Source organism: Aethalodelphis obliquidens, unplaced genomic scaffold, assembly GCF_003676395.1.
Source record: "Aethalodelphis obliquidens isolate GAN/ISIS:26980383/991018 unplaced genomic scaffold, ASM367639v1 scaffold12, whole genome shotgun sequence".
NCBI lineage: Eukaryota > Metazoa > Chordata > Mammalia > Artiodactyla > Delphinidae > Aethalodelphis > Aethalodelphis obliquidens.
The window spans coordinates 8,268,078-8,283,237 of NW_020837956.1; the positions used below are offsets into that span (position 1 = coordinate 8,268,078).

Genomic DNA, 15,160 nt, shown 5'->3' on the forward strand with positions numbered 1-15,160 from the left:
ATAATATAGTTTTGACTCAGTTCTATATTAAAAATGTTTTTCTACATTTTTTCACCTACAAATGGCTACATTGAACAGATATACTAGAATTTACTTAGCCAGTCTCCTACTGCTAGACAAGTGAATAGATTTCAGTTTTCCATATTATAAAATAACACTGCATTAGTCATCTTTGCATCTAATCTTCGTTAACACCCTTAATTGTTTCCCTAGGCTGAATTTGTGTTTTTATTAAGGGTTAAAAGTGATGAACTTTTCTGAAACGTTTGACCTCTATTGTCAAACAGTACTTACTCTAGGACTGTGCAGTCTCTTAGGGTATTTGGGTAGAGAGGAACAATACTTAGAATAGTCAGTGACCTTTCTTCCTTCCTTTCCTTCCTTCTTTTTCTTCATAGATATTTGATCTAGATTTCTTCTTCTCTTTTTCTTTTGGGAAGTTTTCCTTCACCAAACACAGACAGCAATGAATAAGGTGATTTTATTTGTCTTTTTGAACTTGTGTTTATTGTCATTGGAAGCTTTGTCTTACATCTTGATGGTGTATGTAAAATAAGACTTGCTGTAAAATTTACATTTCATTTGTTGGTTGCATTGACATACCACAACGTAATTCTTAAAACTTTGGCTTGAATATGATCAGATTCTGGCACACAATGCTCAGGTTGTTGTTGAATGTATAGAATTTAAAAACTTAGGTTTTAGGTATTTAGTCCTTAATTAGTGGATTTGAGTGCTGATTCTCCCTCCTTCCCCTGCTTTTTCTTACTTTTGAAGAACTGTTTCTTGCTTAAATTCTAATTTTATGCAAACTAAAAAAAAAATACTAAACTTATATGTCCAGATGAATCTCAGCCTTTAAAATCATCCCCATAAGAAGACTATATAAACTTTCGTTCAGAAATACTCTGAAGCCCTTACTGTGCTACCCGTTGAGGTAGGCACTGCAGATAGAAAGGCAGTGCTCTTCAGAAGAGTTAGACCTGAACCAACACTGAGAATACCTTGGGGTGAAAGAACAGCTGTAAGGATGCATGAGGTACAGCGGTAGTCCAGGGAAGGATGAGAGGCAGCCAGCCTTACGGACTTCCTTCTCCTCTGCAGATGACCTTTTGCTGTTGCTTTTTTAAAAAGAAAGAAAAGAAAAAACAACTTTGAAGTTCATCTTAAAATTTCCTTTAGGGATAAGCAGGAACTCTTATAAATAAACTCTGAGGTTTATTACCCTTTTCTTTTCTTTAATCCCCTCTATCTGTTCTGATGGACACCCCGCTTCCAGCTCTGTATTTGAGCCAATAGTCTGAGGCGCTCTCCTCTCCTTAGCTGAGGAGCCTCTGAGGCTGAGGTAACATGAGGGTGGCCTCTCATGGAACTGGAAGCTGGAGGAATCATTATAGGGAAGTATACTTTTTAACCCAGTTTGTTTACTTCCCAACTTCTATACGGCTATAAATCAATAATGTGGTTGTGATAAGCCTGATCCTTCCCTTTCTGAAGAAAAAGCAAGGTTTCTCCTCCTGAGACCTGGCCCCCTCTGTGTTGCCCTCTGACTTGGACCACTACTTAAATATGTTAAATAAAGCACTGTGGACTCAATTTATTTGAAAAGGAACATACAGTATGGAATGACATATGAAATGTGGCCCTGTAACACATGAAAAAAATCCATGTTTTAGATTGTGGATTTCTGAGAAAATGATTTGTTTCACCTATTGGAATTTTTTATGAGCTCATTCTTTTTCATGATGTCATTTTCACCCTTGAAAGGAGTTCATTTAATTATTTGGGTTTATTTGTTAAAGAGCAGTTTTGCTTGTTTATTTTAAAACAGTACCTTTCACACAGGTATACACACTTATTTTGTTGTGAATTACAACATACTACAGAAACATGCACAAGACAAAGATACATTGCTCCATGGTTTATGACAGCAGCATCCATATGACTATAATCTAGATTAAGGAATAGCAAGTGTAACTCTTCATCCCTTTAAATACTAGCTGACCTAAACCTGTTTTCATTTTCTACTTGTTCCATATAATATGATGTTCATAGGTGGTCTGTTACAAGAATCAGCCGTAATTCAAACTTCAGTTCTATCCTTTCTAATACATTTTGACCTTTCATTGTGATAGTCTTGTAAAATTAGTTCCTAAACATTACATGAATGAAACAACTCCCTCACCTGCATATGTACTATTATTTCTAAATGGCAATACTATAAGGAATATTTTATTTCTAAATGACAGTATTTTCACCTTCTTAACCATTTTCTTATATTTGAAACACTTCAGTTTCTTTACATATACAAAGTAAAGATAGTTTATTCTTTGTATACATACAGTACTCTAGCCAAAACTAAAGCTGTCTTACATTCATAATTTTGTAATAAAAATTCTTTGAATCTGTTTTTAAAACCCCAACATTTAAAACCTGAGCATTTATCCTAAGAAGTTATTTATGTGCTATTTTCTTCAGGTACTTATGACCACTGACATTTCTTTTTACACTGTGTGGTCTTTCCCCCCCCCCAGTATTACACAAATACAACATGAATATATTCTAAATTACTGAAGATTCAAGCAGTACAGTAGTGTACAGAGCAAAATTTGGAAATGTCATTGTGCGTCCACACCTTAGAGTTCACTTGTCAGTGTCCATCCTTCCAATTAATTCTCTCTACATTTCTATCCATGTATTTTTTTTACATATACACCTATTATTTTGATTGTTTAATGCTCTACATGTTTCATGCTCTGTGTTCTGTGGCTTTTTAAAAATTATTATGAAATAAATTCACAGGAAAAGATATATACTTGCTTTTTCTCCTCTTTTTTCTTTTAATTAATTTATTTATTGATGACTGTGTTGGGTCTTTGCTGCGCGCGGGCTTTTCTCTAGTTGTGGCGAGCGGGGGCTACTCTTCGTTGCAGTGTGTGGGCTTCTCATTGCGGTGGCTCCTCTTGTTGTGGAGCACAGACTCTAGGCGCACGGGCTCTCTAGAGTGCAGGCTCAGTAGTTGTGGCGCACGGGCTTAGTTGCTCAGTGGCACGTGGGATCTTCCTGGACCAGGTCTCGAACCCGTGTCACCTGCATTGGCAGGCGGATTCTCAACCACTGCGCTACTGAGAAGCCCTGCCTTTTCTCCCTTTAATTACCAGCTTCAAGTGCTGGTGTCCCTGGAACCTCCTAAGTTGATCATTAAAATTTTTTTTAATGAGTTTATTAATTTTTTTTGTATATTTGTTTTTTAATTTGTCGCAGCCATTATTCTTTTGGGTGCTCAAATTGTCCCATCTTTGGCCACTGGGAACCCCGTCGCATCAGCTCCTGTGTCATTTGACACACCCCATTAGTTTGTTGTGTTTTTTTCCCTGAAATAACCTTTTTTTTTTTTTTTTTTTTTTTTGCGGTAGGCGGGCCTCTCACTGTTGTGGCCTCTCCCGTTGCGGAGCACAGGCTCCTGACACACAGGCTCAGCGGCCATGGCTCACAGGCCCAGCCGCTCCGCGGCATGTGGGATCTTCCTGGACTAGGGTACGAACCTGTGTCCCCTGCATCGGCAGGCGGACTCTTAACCACTGCGCCACCAGGGAAGCCTGAAATACCTTTTTTAAAAAAAAATTTTTTTAACATCTTTATTGGAGTATAATTGCTTTACTTTGTTGTGTTAGCTGTATAACAAAGTGAATCAGCTATACGTATACATATATCCCCATATCCCCTCCCTCTTGCGTCTCCCTCCCACCCTCCCTATCCCAACCCTTCTAGGTGGTCACAAAGCACAGAGCTGATCTCCCTGTGCTATGCAGCTGCTTCCCACTAGCTATCTATTTTACATCTGGTAGTGTATATATGTCACTGCCACTCTCTCACTTTGTCCCAGCTTACCCTTCCCCCTCCCCATCTCCTCAAGTCCATTCTCTACGTCTGCGTCTTTATTCCTGTCCTGCCCCTAGGTTCTTCAGAACCTTTTTTTTTTTTTTTTTTTTTAGATTCCATATATATCTGTTAGCATGCAGTATTTGTTTTTCTCTTTCTGATTTACTTCACTCTGTATGACCGACTCTAGGTCCATCCACCTCACTATAAATAACTCCATTTCGTTTCTTTTTATGGCTGAGTAATATTCCATTGTATATATGTGCCCCATCTTCTTTATCCATTCATCTGTCGATGGACATTTAAGTTCCTTCCATATCCTGGCTATTGTAAATAGTGCTGCAATGAACATTGTGGTGCATGACTCTTTTTGAATTATGGTTTTCTCAGGGTATAGGCCGAGTAGTGGGATTGCTGGGTCATAACCCCATTAGTCTTTGATAGGTCCTTATTTTCAGGCCAGACAAGACCATCCAGGCTTATGTGGCATAATTCCTGTCCCAAACCTGGAGTCCTTATTTTAGAGGGGAATGATATTTAGAGACCATTATCAGGTGATTGACACATGGGGAGTTTAGAAATTGCCCCATCCTATCAGTAATATGTAAAAGTTTATCAGCTTTGTAATTAAAATCCTGATCTCTAGAAATCTTCATCTCTTAGTTTAAATACCATAGAAACCCCATGTGAAGTGCCAGCTGTTGTTACACACTGGTCAGATAGCCATAAATGAAGCCCCATAACTATGTCTGTTCCTGTAAAATTCACTGATAGTGTCAAAAATCTTTGGTTTTATAGCTTAAGAGTTCTCAAATCATTTAGTAGTCAGCGCTCTTGTTCTTTAAAGAGGACACGGTGAGTTCCAGGAAAGTGATGGAATTATTGAGGGAGTGTCCATTCCCTGGTCACAGCCCAGGTTTGTGGCTGTTTGATTCTTCAAATAACAAGTATGATTGTTGTTGTCTTGGTTGAAGGAATTTTAAGCCCCAGAGGGATACTATGAAAGAAAGGCATGGCCCTTGTGTGCCTTCGTGAGAGCACGGCTGCAGATTTTGGCACTGACTAGTTTGATTGCCTCAAATTTTTGTTATGTATTCTGTGATCCAGGTACATTTCCAAGATTTTTTTTCAAAAAAAAAAAAAGTGTCTATATCTCAGTTGTTTTATGCTGTATGCACTGTCTAGTTCTCACCTGTATTTTGAAAAAATTTTCTTGTTACAAGCTGCTAGTCCATTTGAATAGGTGCATCTCTGTTATATCTTGTCCTCCCAAAGTTGAAGCTTTTCATATAGTTTGTGCTTTTTTAAAAAGAATTACCTTCCCAGAGTTCTTTCAGTCTGAAGGCAGAGTTGTACCTCATCCACCTCTTCACATAACATAATAGTTACGTTAGCTTAAAAATTAATCTCTTTAAAAAACACCTTAGCAGGGCTGTTCCCAGCGCTTGGAAATCTTCCCTGTGTCCCCACAGTCCATAGTACTCTTTGGCACAGAACAAAAGCGGTTCCCCTTTCCCCTTCTACAGAATTACAGATTTGGGGGCTTGGGTTTTTGTTTTTAATTTATTTAATCAAATAAACTAAAGTGTATTTGATAACCTTTATGTATAAAGTTTTATACATTAACGTACTTGAAAAATTACTCTTGAATTTTACATTACATGAGAACATTTTAATGAAAAGCATAATTATCTTATGAGAGTCTTGCTTTGAAAATTGATTGTAAATTTAATAAGGGTTTTATATTAGGCTGATTTTTATTGTCAAAGTATGTATAAAATCACTCTGAACTTTAGGTTAATTTCTACTGTTTGGGCCACCTTTCAGCATATTCCTTATGAAAGTTTGGGCTGCAATCTTTGTATGACCCCTGGGAAATTCTCTGCTTGTTATCTTTTTCTTTATTGCAGGTTTCTGATGGAGTGTGAATGTGTTTTGTTTTTGTTCTTTGAGTTTTTTACTTCCAGGAGTCAGTTATCAAAAAGCTTAGCTTTTCAGTTTTAGGGTGGGAGGGAAATCTAGGAAAATTCCATGTGTTTTAGTATTTTGGTATTTTTGAGAAACAAATCTACTCATGTTTTCTGGAACATTTGTGTCCTGAAACACACCCTCTTCCTGGAGCTGACCATATACCATTAAGATATTCCTTATTCATATTAGCAAATTTTTTTAAAAAGGCCACATTTAAAACAGTACTTCTTTGTGCCTAATAGGTATATTGAATTTATTGTCATAAGACATTTTTCATATTTTGCTCTAGTTTTTCACAAGCAGAAATGGCTTGATCTTTTCTTTTTTCAAAACCCGTTAGAATGTTTAAAAATAAGTTCTTGATTCTTAAGTCTTTGCTATTTGTGAAGACTAGGTTACCACATAGAAGGAACTAGATATTTCATTATGAAGGAAGCTGCCTATTTCTTTCCAGTAAACTTCCTGTGATCTTACTTAGTCTGAGGGCATTATCAGAAATCTATTACACACTGACATAGAAATTCTTCAAGTTGACAGAAGAGACAAAATTCTCCCTACTTAACTAAGGGAAAAAGGTTTGTTGATTTGTCACTTTTGACAAAAATCATACATTTGCACACTTTCAATCATTTTAGACCTTCAGCTGTGTACTGTACTGTATATGTGTATCCCATCGTCTTTCCAAAGTCTACTGGTCATAGTTGAATTGTTACCTGTTTCTGATTTTGATTTTAACAGTGGGCAATTTCTCAGTTACTTTAAAAAGGTAAACTTTGTATCAACATGATTTTCAAAGTTCTTAATAAAGTGTGGATTTTTTTTTCTATTTTTTAATAGGTAAGTAATTTCTATGGTTTAAAATTCAAAAGATACAAAAAGGTATACAGAAAGAAGTCTTCTTACCTTTGGTCCACAATCACCCTGGTCCTTTCCCTGGAGGCAATGTTTGGAATACTTCCTTCCGCATCAAATAAAAATAGTTCTAAATATTGTCATGAATTCTATTGAGTACGTTCATTGATTTCTGCTTATTTTTACAGAAGTGAATGGTGACTGGCAAAGAGCTGATGCTGTCTGGAATAAAATGCAAGAAGAAAATATTATTCCTCGTGGAAGGACATTAAGGTTATTAGCGGAAATCCTTAGGAACAGTAACCAAGAGGTTCCATTTGACGTACCTGAGGTAATTTGTTTTTAACTGTAAGCATAACAGATTTTGCTGTTTGTCTATAACTTTAGGTTATAGATTAGCCCAGCTTTACAATGAAAAGGTCACTGTTGTGTTTACCACTTTTTGTTTAATTGAATAATTTTATTTTTAAGTTGTGGTATGAGGATGAAAAACATTCCCTGACTTCATCACCCTCACCTGTAGAAGTTAGTCTCCAGAAAGAGCTATTGAATGCCTGCCACAGGAAGAAAGACAAAGGTAAACGTGTACACTGGGGTCTTCTTTCTGATAGCAACATGGGATCTAAGCCCAGCAAATCATTAGTGATCTCGGGTAGAGATGGAACTTAAATTGTATATATTAATTATTTTCTTTCATTTTTTAAGTTAACAAAGACATTTTGGGACAATTGGGAAAATTTAAATATCGACTGAGTAGTGGGTCATTAAGGAATCACTCATTTTATTAGATACGATAACAGCATTATGATTTATAGGAAAATGTCCTTAAATTTTGAGATCTATAATGAAGTATTGAGAAATGGGAAAAAAAATCAAGATTTCTGTAATTTATTTTAAAGTACTTAAGCCATAAAAAAATGGTTAAACAAATCTGGCAAAATGTTAATTATTAGGTGTAGGTGATGGGTACGTGGAGGGGGTTATTATACTATTCTTTATATTTTTCTGTACATTTGAAATTTTTCATAATAAAAACTAAAATAGTGCATTTTTCAAAAATTACACTTTGAAAATAGCATTATCATTAATTTTTTGGCAAGTGTATTTGTTACATATTTTTACGTGAAAGCAAAAAATGATTAGGGCATTAACCATCATACTAGTGGGTGTTAAGCTGTATCTCGAGGTTGAAGGCAGGACATGAGCCCTGTTTCTTGCGTTTCTTCCCTTTCTTCAGCGGTAAACTTACCTGAAGGTATGCCTACCTCTATTGTGACTACTTTAAAATTTCTTTGACCATCTTGAGCCCTCTGATACAAGCTTGCCTACCACATTCTAGATGTTTTCATTTAGACTTCGTTGTACTCTCCCCAGATCATATATTACTTTTGTTTCCTTCATTTTTGTTAATTTTTCTTCATAGAATGCTACTGTTACCTTTAACTCCTCCAGTTTTTGTGTACATTTTCAAGTATGCTTTATGATAATTTAACCATTATGCAGCAGATTTTCTTTTCATTTTAGTATTGACAGTTTTGAGCTCCCTTCAGTAGGAAGTCATCAATTTAGAAATTTATAGAACCTTTTAATTTCTTTTTTTTAATATTGTACTTTTAATTTAATTTAATTTATTTATTTATTTTTGACTGCGTTGGGTCTTCTCTGGTGCGCACTGGCTTTTCTCTAGTTGCGGCAAGCGGGGGCTACTCTTTGTTGTGGCGCGCGGGCTTCTCGTTGCGGTGGCTTCTCTTGTTGCAGAGCATGGGCTCTAGGTGTGTGAGCTTCAGTAGTTGTGGCTCGCCAGCTCTAGAGCGCAGGCTCAGTAGTTGTGGCACATGGGCTTAGTTACTCTGTGGCATATGGGATTTTCCTGGACCAGGGATCGAACCCGTGTCCCCTGCATTGGCAGGCAGATTCTTAACCACTGCGCCGCCAGGGAAGTCCGAACCCTTTAATTTCTTAACTAGAAATTTTGTGACACTGACATAAAGTGTCTGAAGGAGGAATTAAGTTAAGCTCTTAAGCTTGCTTAATACTGCAGAGTAACTTTATTCTTTCTGAGTCATTTTCCTTCGTTGCATATTCAGTCTATATATCCTTGAGTCTTTCACCATGTATCTCTTAAACCTAAATATAAAGTTCATTATTATCAATGCTATTTAAATATTCTAATGGAATTTTGATTTGATTGAAATGAATGTAAGGTTAGTATATACTTCCTGTTTAAAGATTCCAAAGCCCCATATATTGCCTTTTTTTAATTGTTGTTTTTATTTAAGTAAAAACATTTTAACCAGCTAACTAAATGTAATGCAGTGTATATTATAAATGTAAAGATATACCCCTATTCTAGTTTTTTTTTAATTTTTTAAAAAAATAAATTTATTTATTTAATTTATTTTTTTTGGCTGTGTTGGGTCTTCATTGCTGCGCGCTGGTTTTATTTGCGGCGAGCGGGGGCTACTCTTTGTCGCGGTGCACAGGCTTCTCATTGCAGTGGCTTCTCTTGTTGCAAGAGCATGGGCTCTAGGCACGCGGGCTTCAGTAGTTGTGGCTCGTGGGCTCTAGAGCGCAGGCTCAGTAGTGGTGCACAGGCTTAGTTGCTCTGTGGCATGTGGGATCTTCCTGGAACAGGGCTCGAACCCATGTCCCGTGCCTTGGCAGGCGGATTGTTAACCACTGTGCCACCAGGGAAGTCCCCTCTTCTAGTTTCAATATACAATTTACATTTATCTAGTTGGTTTCATTCTGTTAATTCTGCAGAGGTTTGAGTTACTTTTGTGTATATCTCAGAATTGAATGCTTGGCAAAATATGAATACTTTGAAAATTGAATTCAAGACTACAGTTTTAGAAAACCACTAGTAAGCTTTTCTAGATTATTTTGTTACCTTAAATATTCAAATTGTACTTACTGTGTATTTTCATTCAGCAAAGTAGTGAACTATTATATACGCTTGTTGGGATGTAGCCAATAGTTGCAGTACATCATAACTTCTAAGCTCTATTAAAAGGAAAATATATGCATTATGTACTGAATGATAGATTCTATCTTTTCTTAGTTAACATACAAATATTAAGATCATAACCTTTTTCTCTTGTTTTCTCTGAATTTAGCTTGAAAGTTAACTAAGTTTTTGATATTGTCACTTCAGTTTAATTGAAGGGCTAATTCAAACTCCCCTAACTTGTAATGTAAACACAAGCATAATTTCTGCTTGTTTAGAAACCTCCAAAGTAGCTCAGAATGTTCTTCTGAGCGTTAATATCATGTTCATTCCTATTTGTGTGTTCTGTATTTCTTTACATGGAGCTTTATATCCATAAAAGTTCTTATGTGATAGTTCAGTTATGCCCCATCTTTATTGTGATGTGTTTATACACACCAGAGTGTGGATTGTAGTTTCAGTTGGATGTTTATAGCCAGGCAATTTTATTTCAGAAAAGTAAGTGACTGAAAAGTGTAGTTACTTCTCTTTTGGTAACATCTTTTCATTCACTGACAGTTATTGTGAACAAGTGAAATAAAACTGTTAATCAGTCAAACAAATGTTGCTTAGTTTACTTGTTAGATATCTGTATATTTGAAAATTGTATGTTTTTGTATAAGTCCTGTCGTAGCCAAATAATTTGATCTCCTAATTTTAGCATTACAGGCTATACTCACTGTAATGCTGTTGTGTTGGAATCTTAACCGCAGGAACCACCCACTTACAGATTCAAGATCGCTTTAAAGTGAATCTTTTGCTCCCCTCAATCTAAATTATACCCCTGGTTTATTTGGACTTTAACACACATTTTGCAATTTATTTTGAAACTGGAAACTGGGATCATCTTTTGATAAACAAATTCAGAAGAGCTCTTTTTCGTTTTTATTGGCATGAAAATAATTTATTGACTTTAGAGAGCTAGTATGAAAAATAATTTTAAAACGAAGCCCTTTCTGGTACCATCCATTTGGATTAAGTAGTAGTTTTCATAACTGTCACTTTGTTTTTTAAAGATTAGAAGAGTGATAACATCTGCTTGCTTGGTCAGTGTGTGTGTGTCTCTGTAGAGTGGTATAGTGAGTGAGTATTAAAAGAAGCAGAAATATGGGGGTTTCGGGCTTTGTTTTAGGGCTTTTCCCCCTCCTTTTTTGCCATTTCAGAATAATGTCATCTCATTTTTTGTTGTTTTTTTCCTTCATAGATGCATTTAATATTTTCCTGAAAGCAAAAAAGCAAAACGTTGTGTTCAATAGTGAAACTTATGCCAGTCTTATAAACTTACTGTTGATGAAGGATAATCCTACACAAGCAGTGCAAGTGAAAGATTTGTAAGTATTAGTTCATCTATTAAACCTCACACTTAAAAACAAATATCAACTATCATTAGGATTTTTCTGATATATTGTAGTAGCAGTTGCTTAATTGTCTTCAACTAGTCACAAAAATTATATGAAATGTTTTTCTAATTTTATGGGGGTTTTTAACCTACAAAAAATATAACTTTTATTAGCCCTGCACACTGCAGTATATTTTATTTTACCTTATGTAACGTCACAACTCATGTATTCTATTCATATATAGAAAAGTAGTTTTTTAAATCATATTCTGTTTCTTGTTCAGCAACTCGATCTGTGTACCTTTTATGGTGGAAGCAGCCTGATACATGAAGACATCAAGGGCTTTGAACTTAGGCAAGGGTTTGAATCTTACTTGAAAGCTCGTGGGAAAATTTCCTCCTATCTCTGAGCCTCAGTTTTTCTTCTGTATAATGAGTAGATGATAATAAGTCTTACATTAATGATTTCTTCTAGCTATTGAAGGAGATAGAGTGAAGTAGAGAAAATATATGGTACTCAACACATTTTAAATACCTTTTCTCTTTCCCCTTCTTGTTTTGTAATCTGTTTAGTGGTATTGGTGTTAGTGGTGGTAGTGGTTTTGTCTCTGGCTAGTTCCCTAAAGTAAAATACTTTGTTAATCAGAACGAGAATACAGTTTTCTTCCCTGGTGTTGTGTCAGTTAACTGACTCTGTTGTCTTATCCCCAAGGAGTTACCTTCAAAGTTAAGTAATTAATCAGAAAAGGCCTAGAAAGGAGAAGATCAAGGTCACCTGCTCTGGAAGGTACACCTGTCCTGTTGATGAGTCAATAGCTTTATTTTCAATGGCAAAGGTCAACCTTTTCCTAGTATATTGTAAGTTTTGAAATAATCTCTCCTGGCTAACTTTTGGCCTTCAAAATTTTTAAGTCGCAGCACTTTTGGAATATTAGAATCCTGAATAGAAAATGGATGTTTGCCATTCTTGGAATTCACTGGAAAACCTGGCATTAATATTAGTGTTATGTTAAAGTTATGCACCATAGGGCCGTGTTTACTGTTTATGTTTCAGTACATTTTGAAAAATACGTTGTGTATGACTGTACTTGTCTGTGGAAATATATCTGTATCTATTGACGTATACACACACACACAGTATATATAATTCATATATATACATATAAGTACTATATATGTATGGATACACACATATACCATATATATCTATGGTCTTGAATCACTTCTATGTCTTGATATAGGACGGTCACACTGAGACTTTTAAGTTCAGGTTTTTAATGCATTGTGTCTCATTTGTGTTTTTACTCAGTTGCTAATTAAATTATCTCTCTCTGGAATACTCAGTACATCCTCAATTAGTGACTTGGAAAATGTGACATTGAACAGCATCCTGTCATCTATAACCATTGAAGTCATCCAGGAGGTGCAGGTTTTTTCCTACAGTTACTTTTCTTGGAAAATTATTATCTAAACACTGTCCACAATTATCAAAGGTGTTTTGAAACAACAGTGATTTGGGAGGAAAGGGTGGCAGAAAAAAGAAAGGAACATTTTGTGTTGAGAATTGGGTATGATTAACTGAGGAGATGGAAGCAAAGAAGGAAATCTTTTTCAAGTCTTTTAGTCCTGAGGTTGGTCACAGAGACCTCTGAAATACTTCCCAAAAGTACAAATTATAATTCTTTCATTTTAATTGGGCTTGTTCTAGAATGGTGAGCCTCACATTCTGGTAGCATAAACAGATAACCACCACCCACCCCAAAGGTTCTGACTCACCTGATCTGGTGTGGGGCCCAGGGATCTGCATTTTACTAAACACCCCAGGTGAGTCAAGGATCACGTCTTAAACATTTTGATCACATTACCATTATCAGTGAGCTGTACTACTGTAAGTATATGATATGTAAGTATATTATAGAGCATACTCCAAAAATAGCAGTTTTTTGGAGAATAAGATTTAAAAATGGAAACTTAAACATTTTCTTGTCTCACCCTAGAGCATTCACACAGTGTGCATACCTCTTGCTGGAGACCCCTGATCTAGAGTAGTTTTTCAAATTGCATTTATAACCTGTTAGTGGATCATGGACTCTCTTTAGTGGGGCAGAATCAACATCTTTTTTAGTTAAATAGAATAGAAAATATCAAAGCATTCCATGTAGTAGAGATATTTTGTGAACATTTGCTTTCAGTTATATGTGCATCTGTATATCAGTGCACTGGTATGTACCATAAAACATCGTTTCTTACTATGTCTGACTGAGAATCTTGATCAAACAAGTGTGAAAGCTGTTGACCTAGAAGATGGTTATAAGCACAGCCCTTCTATTTACACTTATGTCCACAACCTGTAAAATGTAGGTTTATCTTCTTTTCTTCCCTCCCTCTCTAGATGTTCATGAAACCTTTCTGTACTCCTGAGGTTACTTTTATCTTCCCCTGTGTTATCTTCCAGGAGTATTTTGTAGCTGCCTTCCCCATGTAGTTGTGTGGGCCCAAAGAGATTCCTAGATTCCAAGCTTTAGAATGCCCAGAGGCACTTAATCTGGGGATCTGTGCACATCCTTTTCTTTGAACCAATAAAACGTTATATCTGACTATGAAGAATCGTATCTTGGGTTAGATCTACATTGAGTACTTTTGAAAATAACTCTGGACTGGGAATTCAGAAGCGGAAGTTAGAGTTCCAATTCTCTGTTACTGGAGGAATGTCGTATAACTTCTCTGGATTTGTTTCCTGGTTCCAGCGTTGCCAGTGTTCCACTAGGTCATCTCTTCCCCTTCTGGCTCTGCATCAGTGATCAGAATGAAAAATAATTGTTGCTTTTTTTTTTTAGAGGCATCTTTATTGTAACATGGTGTGACCAAATGAGCTACTGTAGCAAGTGGTGGTACCCCCAGTATTACTCTGGCACTACTACTCTATTATTACGCTATAAATATACTCTATAAATAGCAGTCTGTTACACTTACCTACATGATGCCACCTGTTCATTCTTAAGAGCAGTTGTTTTCTCTGTGAACTAATGCAGTCTTTGTTTTTGCTGTACCTTTGCTGTCTCTAATGTATTGCGGATTCACATGACTACTAGTGAGATTTCTGCAGCTTAAGGTTACTTAACCTTCCCAACAAGTAATGGAACCTCAAAAGTAACAGATGCCTTTAAAATTTTTGAAAGAAAAAAAGAATGACTTTCTTTCATTTTTAGTTAGAATTCAACATTTCCTTGTGTTTCAAAATAAAAATTTAGGTATAATGAATTCTTTCAATGGAGGGGAACTGCTTATTCATAGAGCAGTAATGGTTATGAATTGTTATTTTAAATCTCTGTTAACACTGAACTCTATTCTTAGGAAATTTGAGAATCATGTGGTGATTAGCTCTGCTTTATCTTTCAAGAATAGCACTTCATTTTCTCTTGTTCCTACTAGCTTCTTATTTTATTCTGTCTAAAAATAATGCTAAATTAATAACTGATGGTTTTTACTGGATTGGCCAGTTTTTGTTTTCCAAAGTAAGATAAATTCTAATCACTGCCTAATGTCCTATGTACGTGTTATATAAGTACAATCCATAGACCAATCAGAGCTCTGAAATCTCTAATATGAACCTTTCCATGTGATACTATCTTCTTTGGTTAAGACAGAGTAATTTTTGCAGTTGATTGTAAGTTAAAAGATTGATACCCTTTCACTCTGCAATTTTTTTTTTCCTTTATTTTAGCAGTTCTAAAAAAGAAAAGAAAATGTCTGGAATTCTGTGCTGTCCAGTCCAGTAGCCACTAGCCATAAGTGCCCACTTAAATTTAAATTACTAAAATTAAATATAATTAAGGTTTCCATTCCTCCATCACAGTAGCCAGGTAGCCACATGTCGCTGGTGGCTACCCTATTGGACAGCATGGGTAAAGAATATTCTCATTATCACAAGGAAGTTTGATTTGACATCTCTGTACTAGATTTTTTTCCAAAAGGAAAGATCAAAATTATGATTCAGAAGTAAACTGCTCTTATTTTATTGTATGAATGAGTACACTGCAGAATCACCAGTACCTTCTGTAGTTTTTCTCCCTTTGCCAGTTTGGAATATATTTTGGTTGTGATTGGTCAGTTTCTACATGTGTAATATA

The 15,160-nt window shown here is 35.8% G+C and overlaps 1 protein-coding gene across 2 annotated transcripts in view; it reads left to right on the forward strand.

Moving 5' to 3' along the window:
• LRPPRC (leucine rich pentatricopeptide repeat containing) overlaps positions 1–15,160 on the forward strand; it is a 104,389-nt gene that overhangs the window by 73,133 nt on the left and 16,096 nt on the right. For both annotated transcript variants that reach the window (XM_027113244.1, XM_027113245.1), the window contains exons 28-30: positions 6,894–7,036; positions 7,177–7,282; positions 10,896–11,022. In XM_027113244.1, coding sequence (XP_026969045.1) covers positions 6,894–7,036; positions 7,177–7,282; positions 10,896–11,022 — 376 coding nt within the window. The remainder of the gene's footprint in view (positions 1–6,893; positions 7,037–7,176; positions 7,283–10,895; positions 11,023–15,160) is intronic.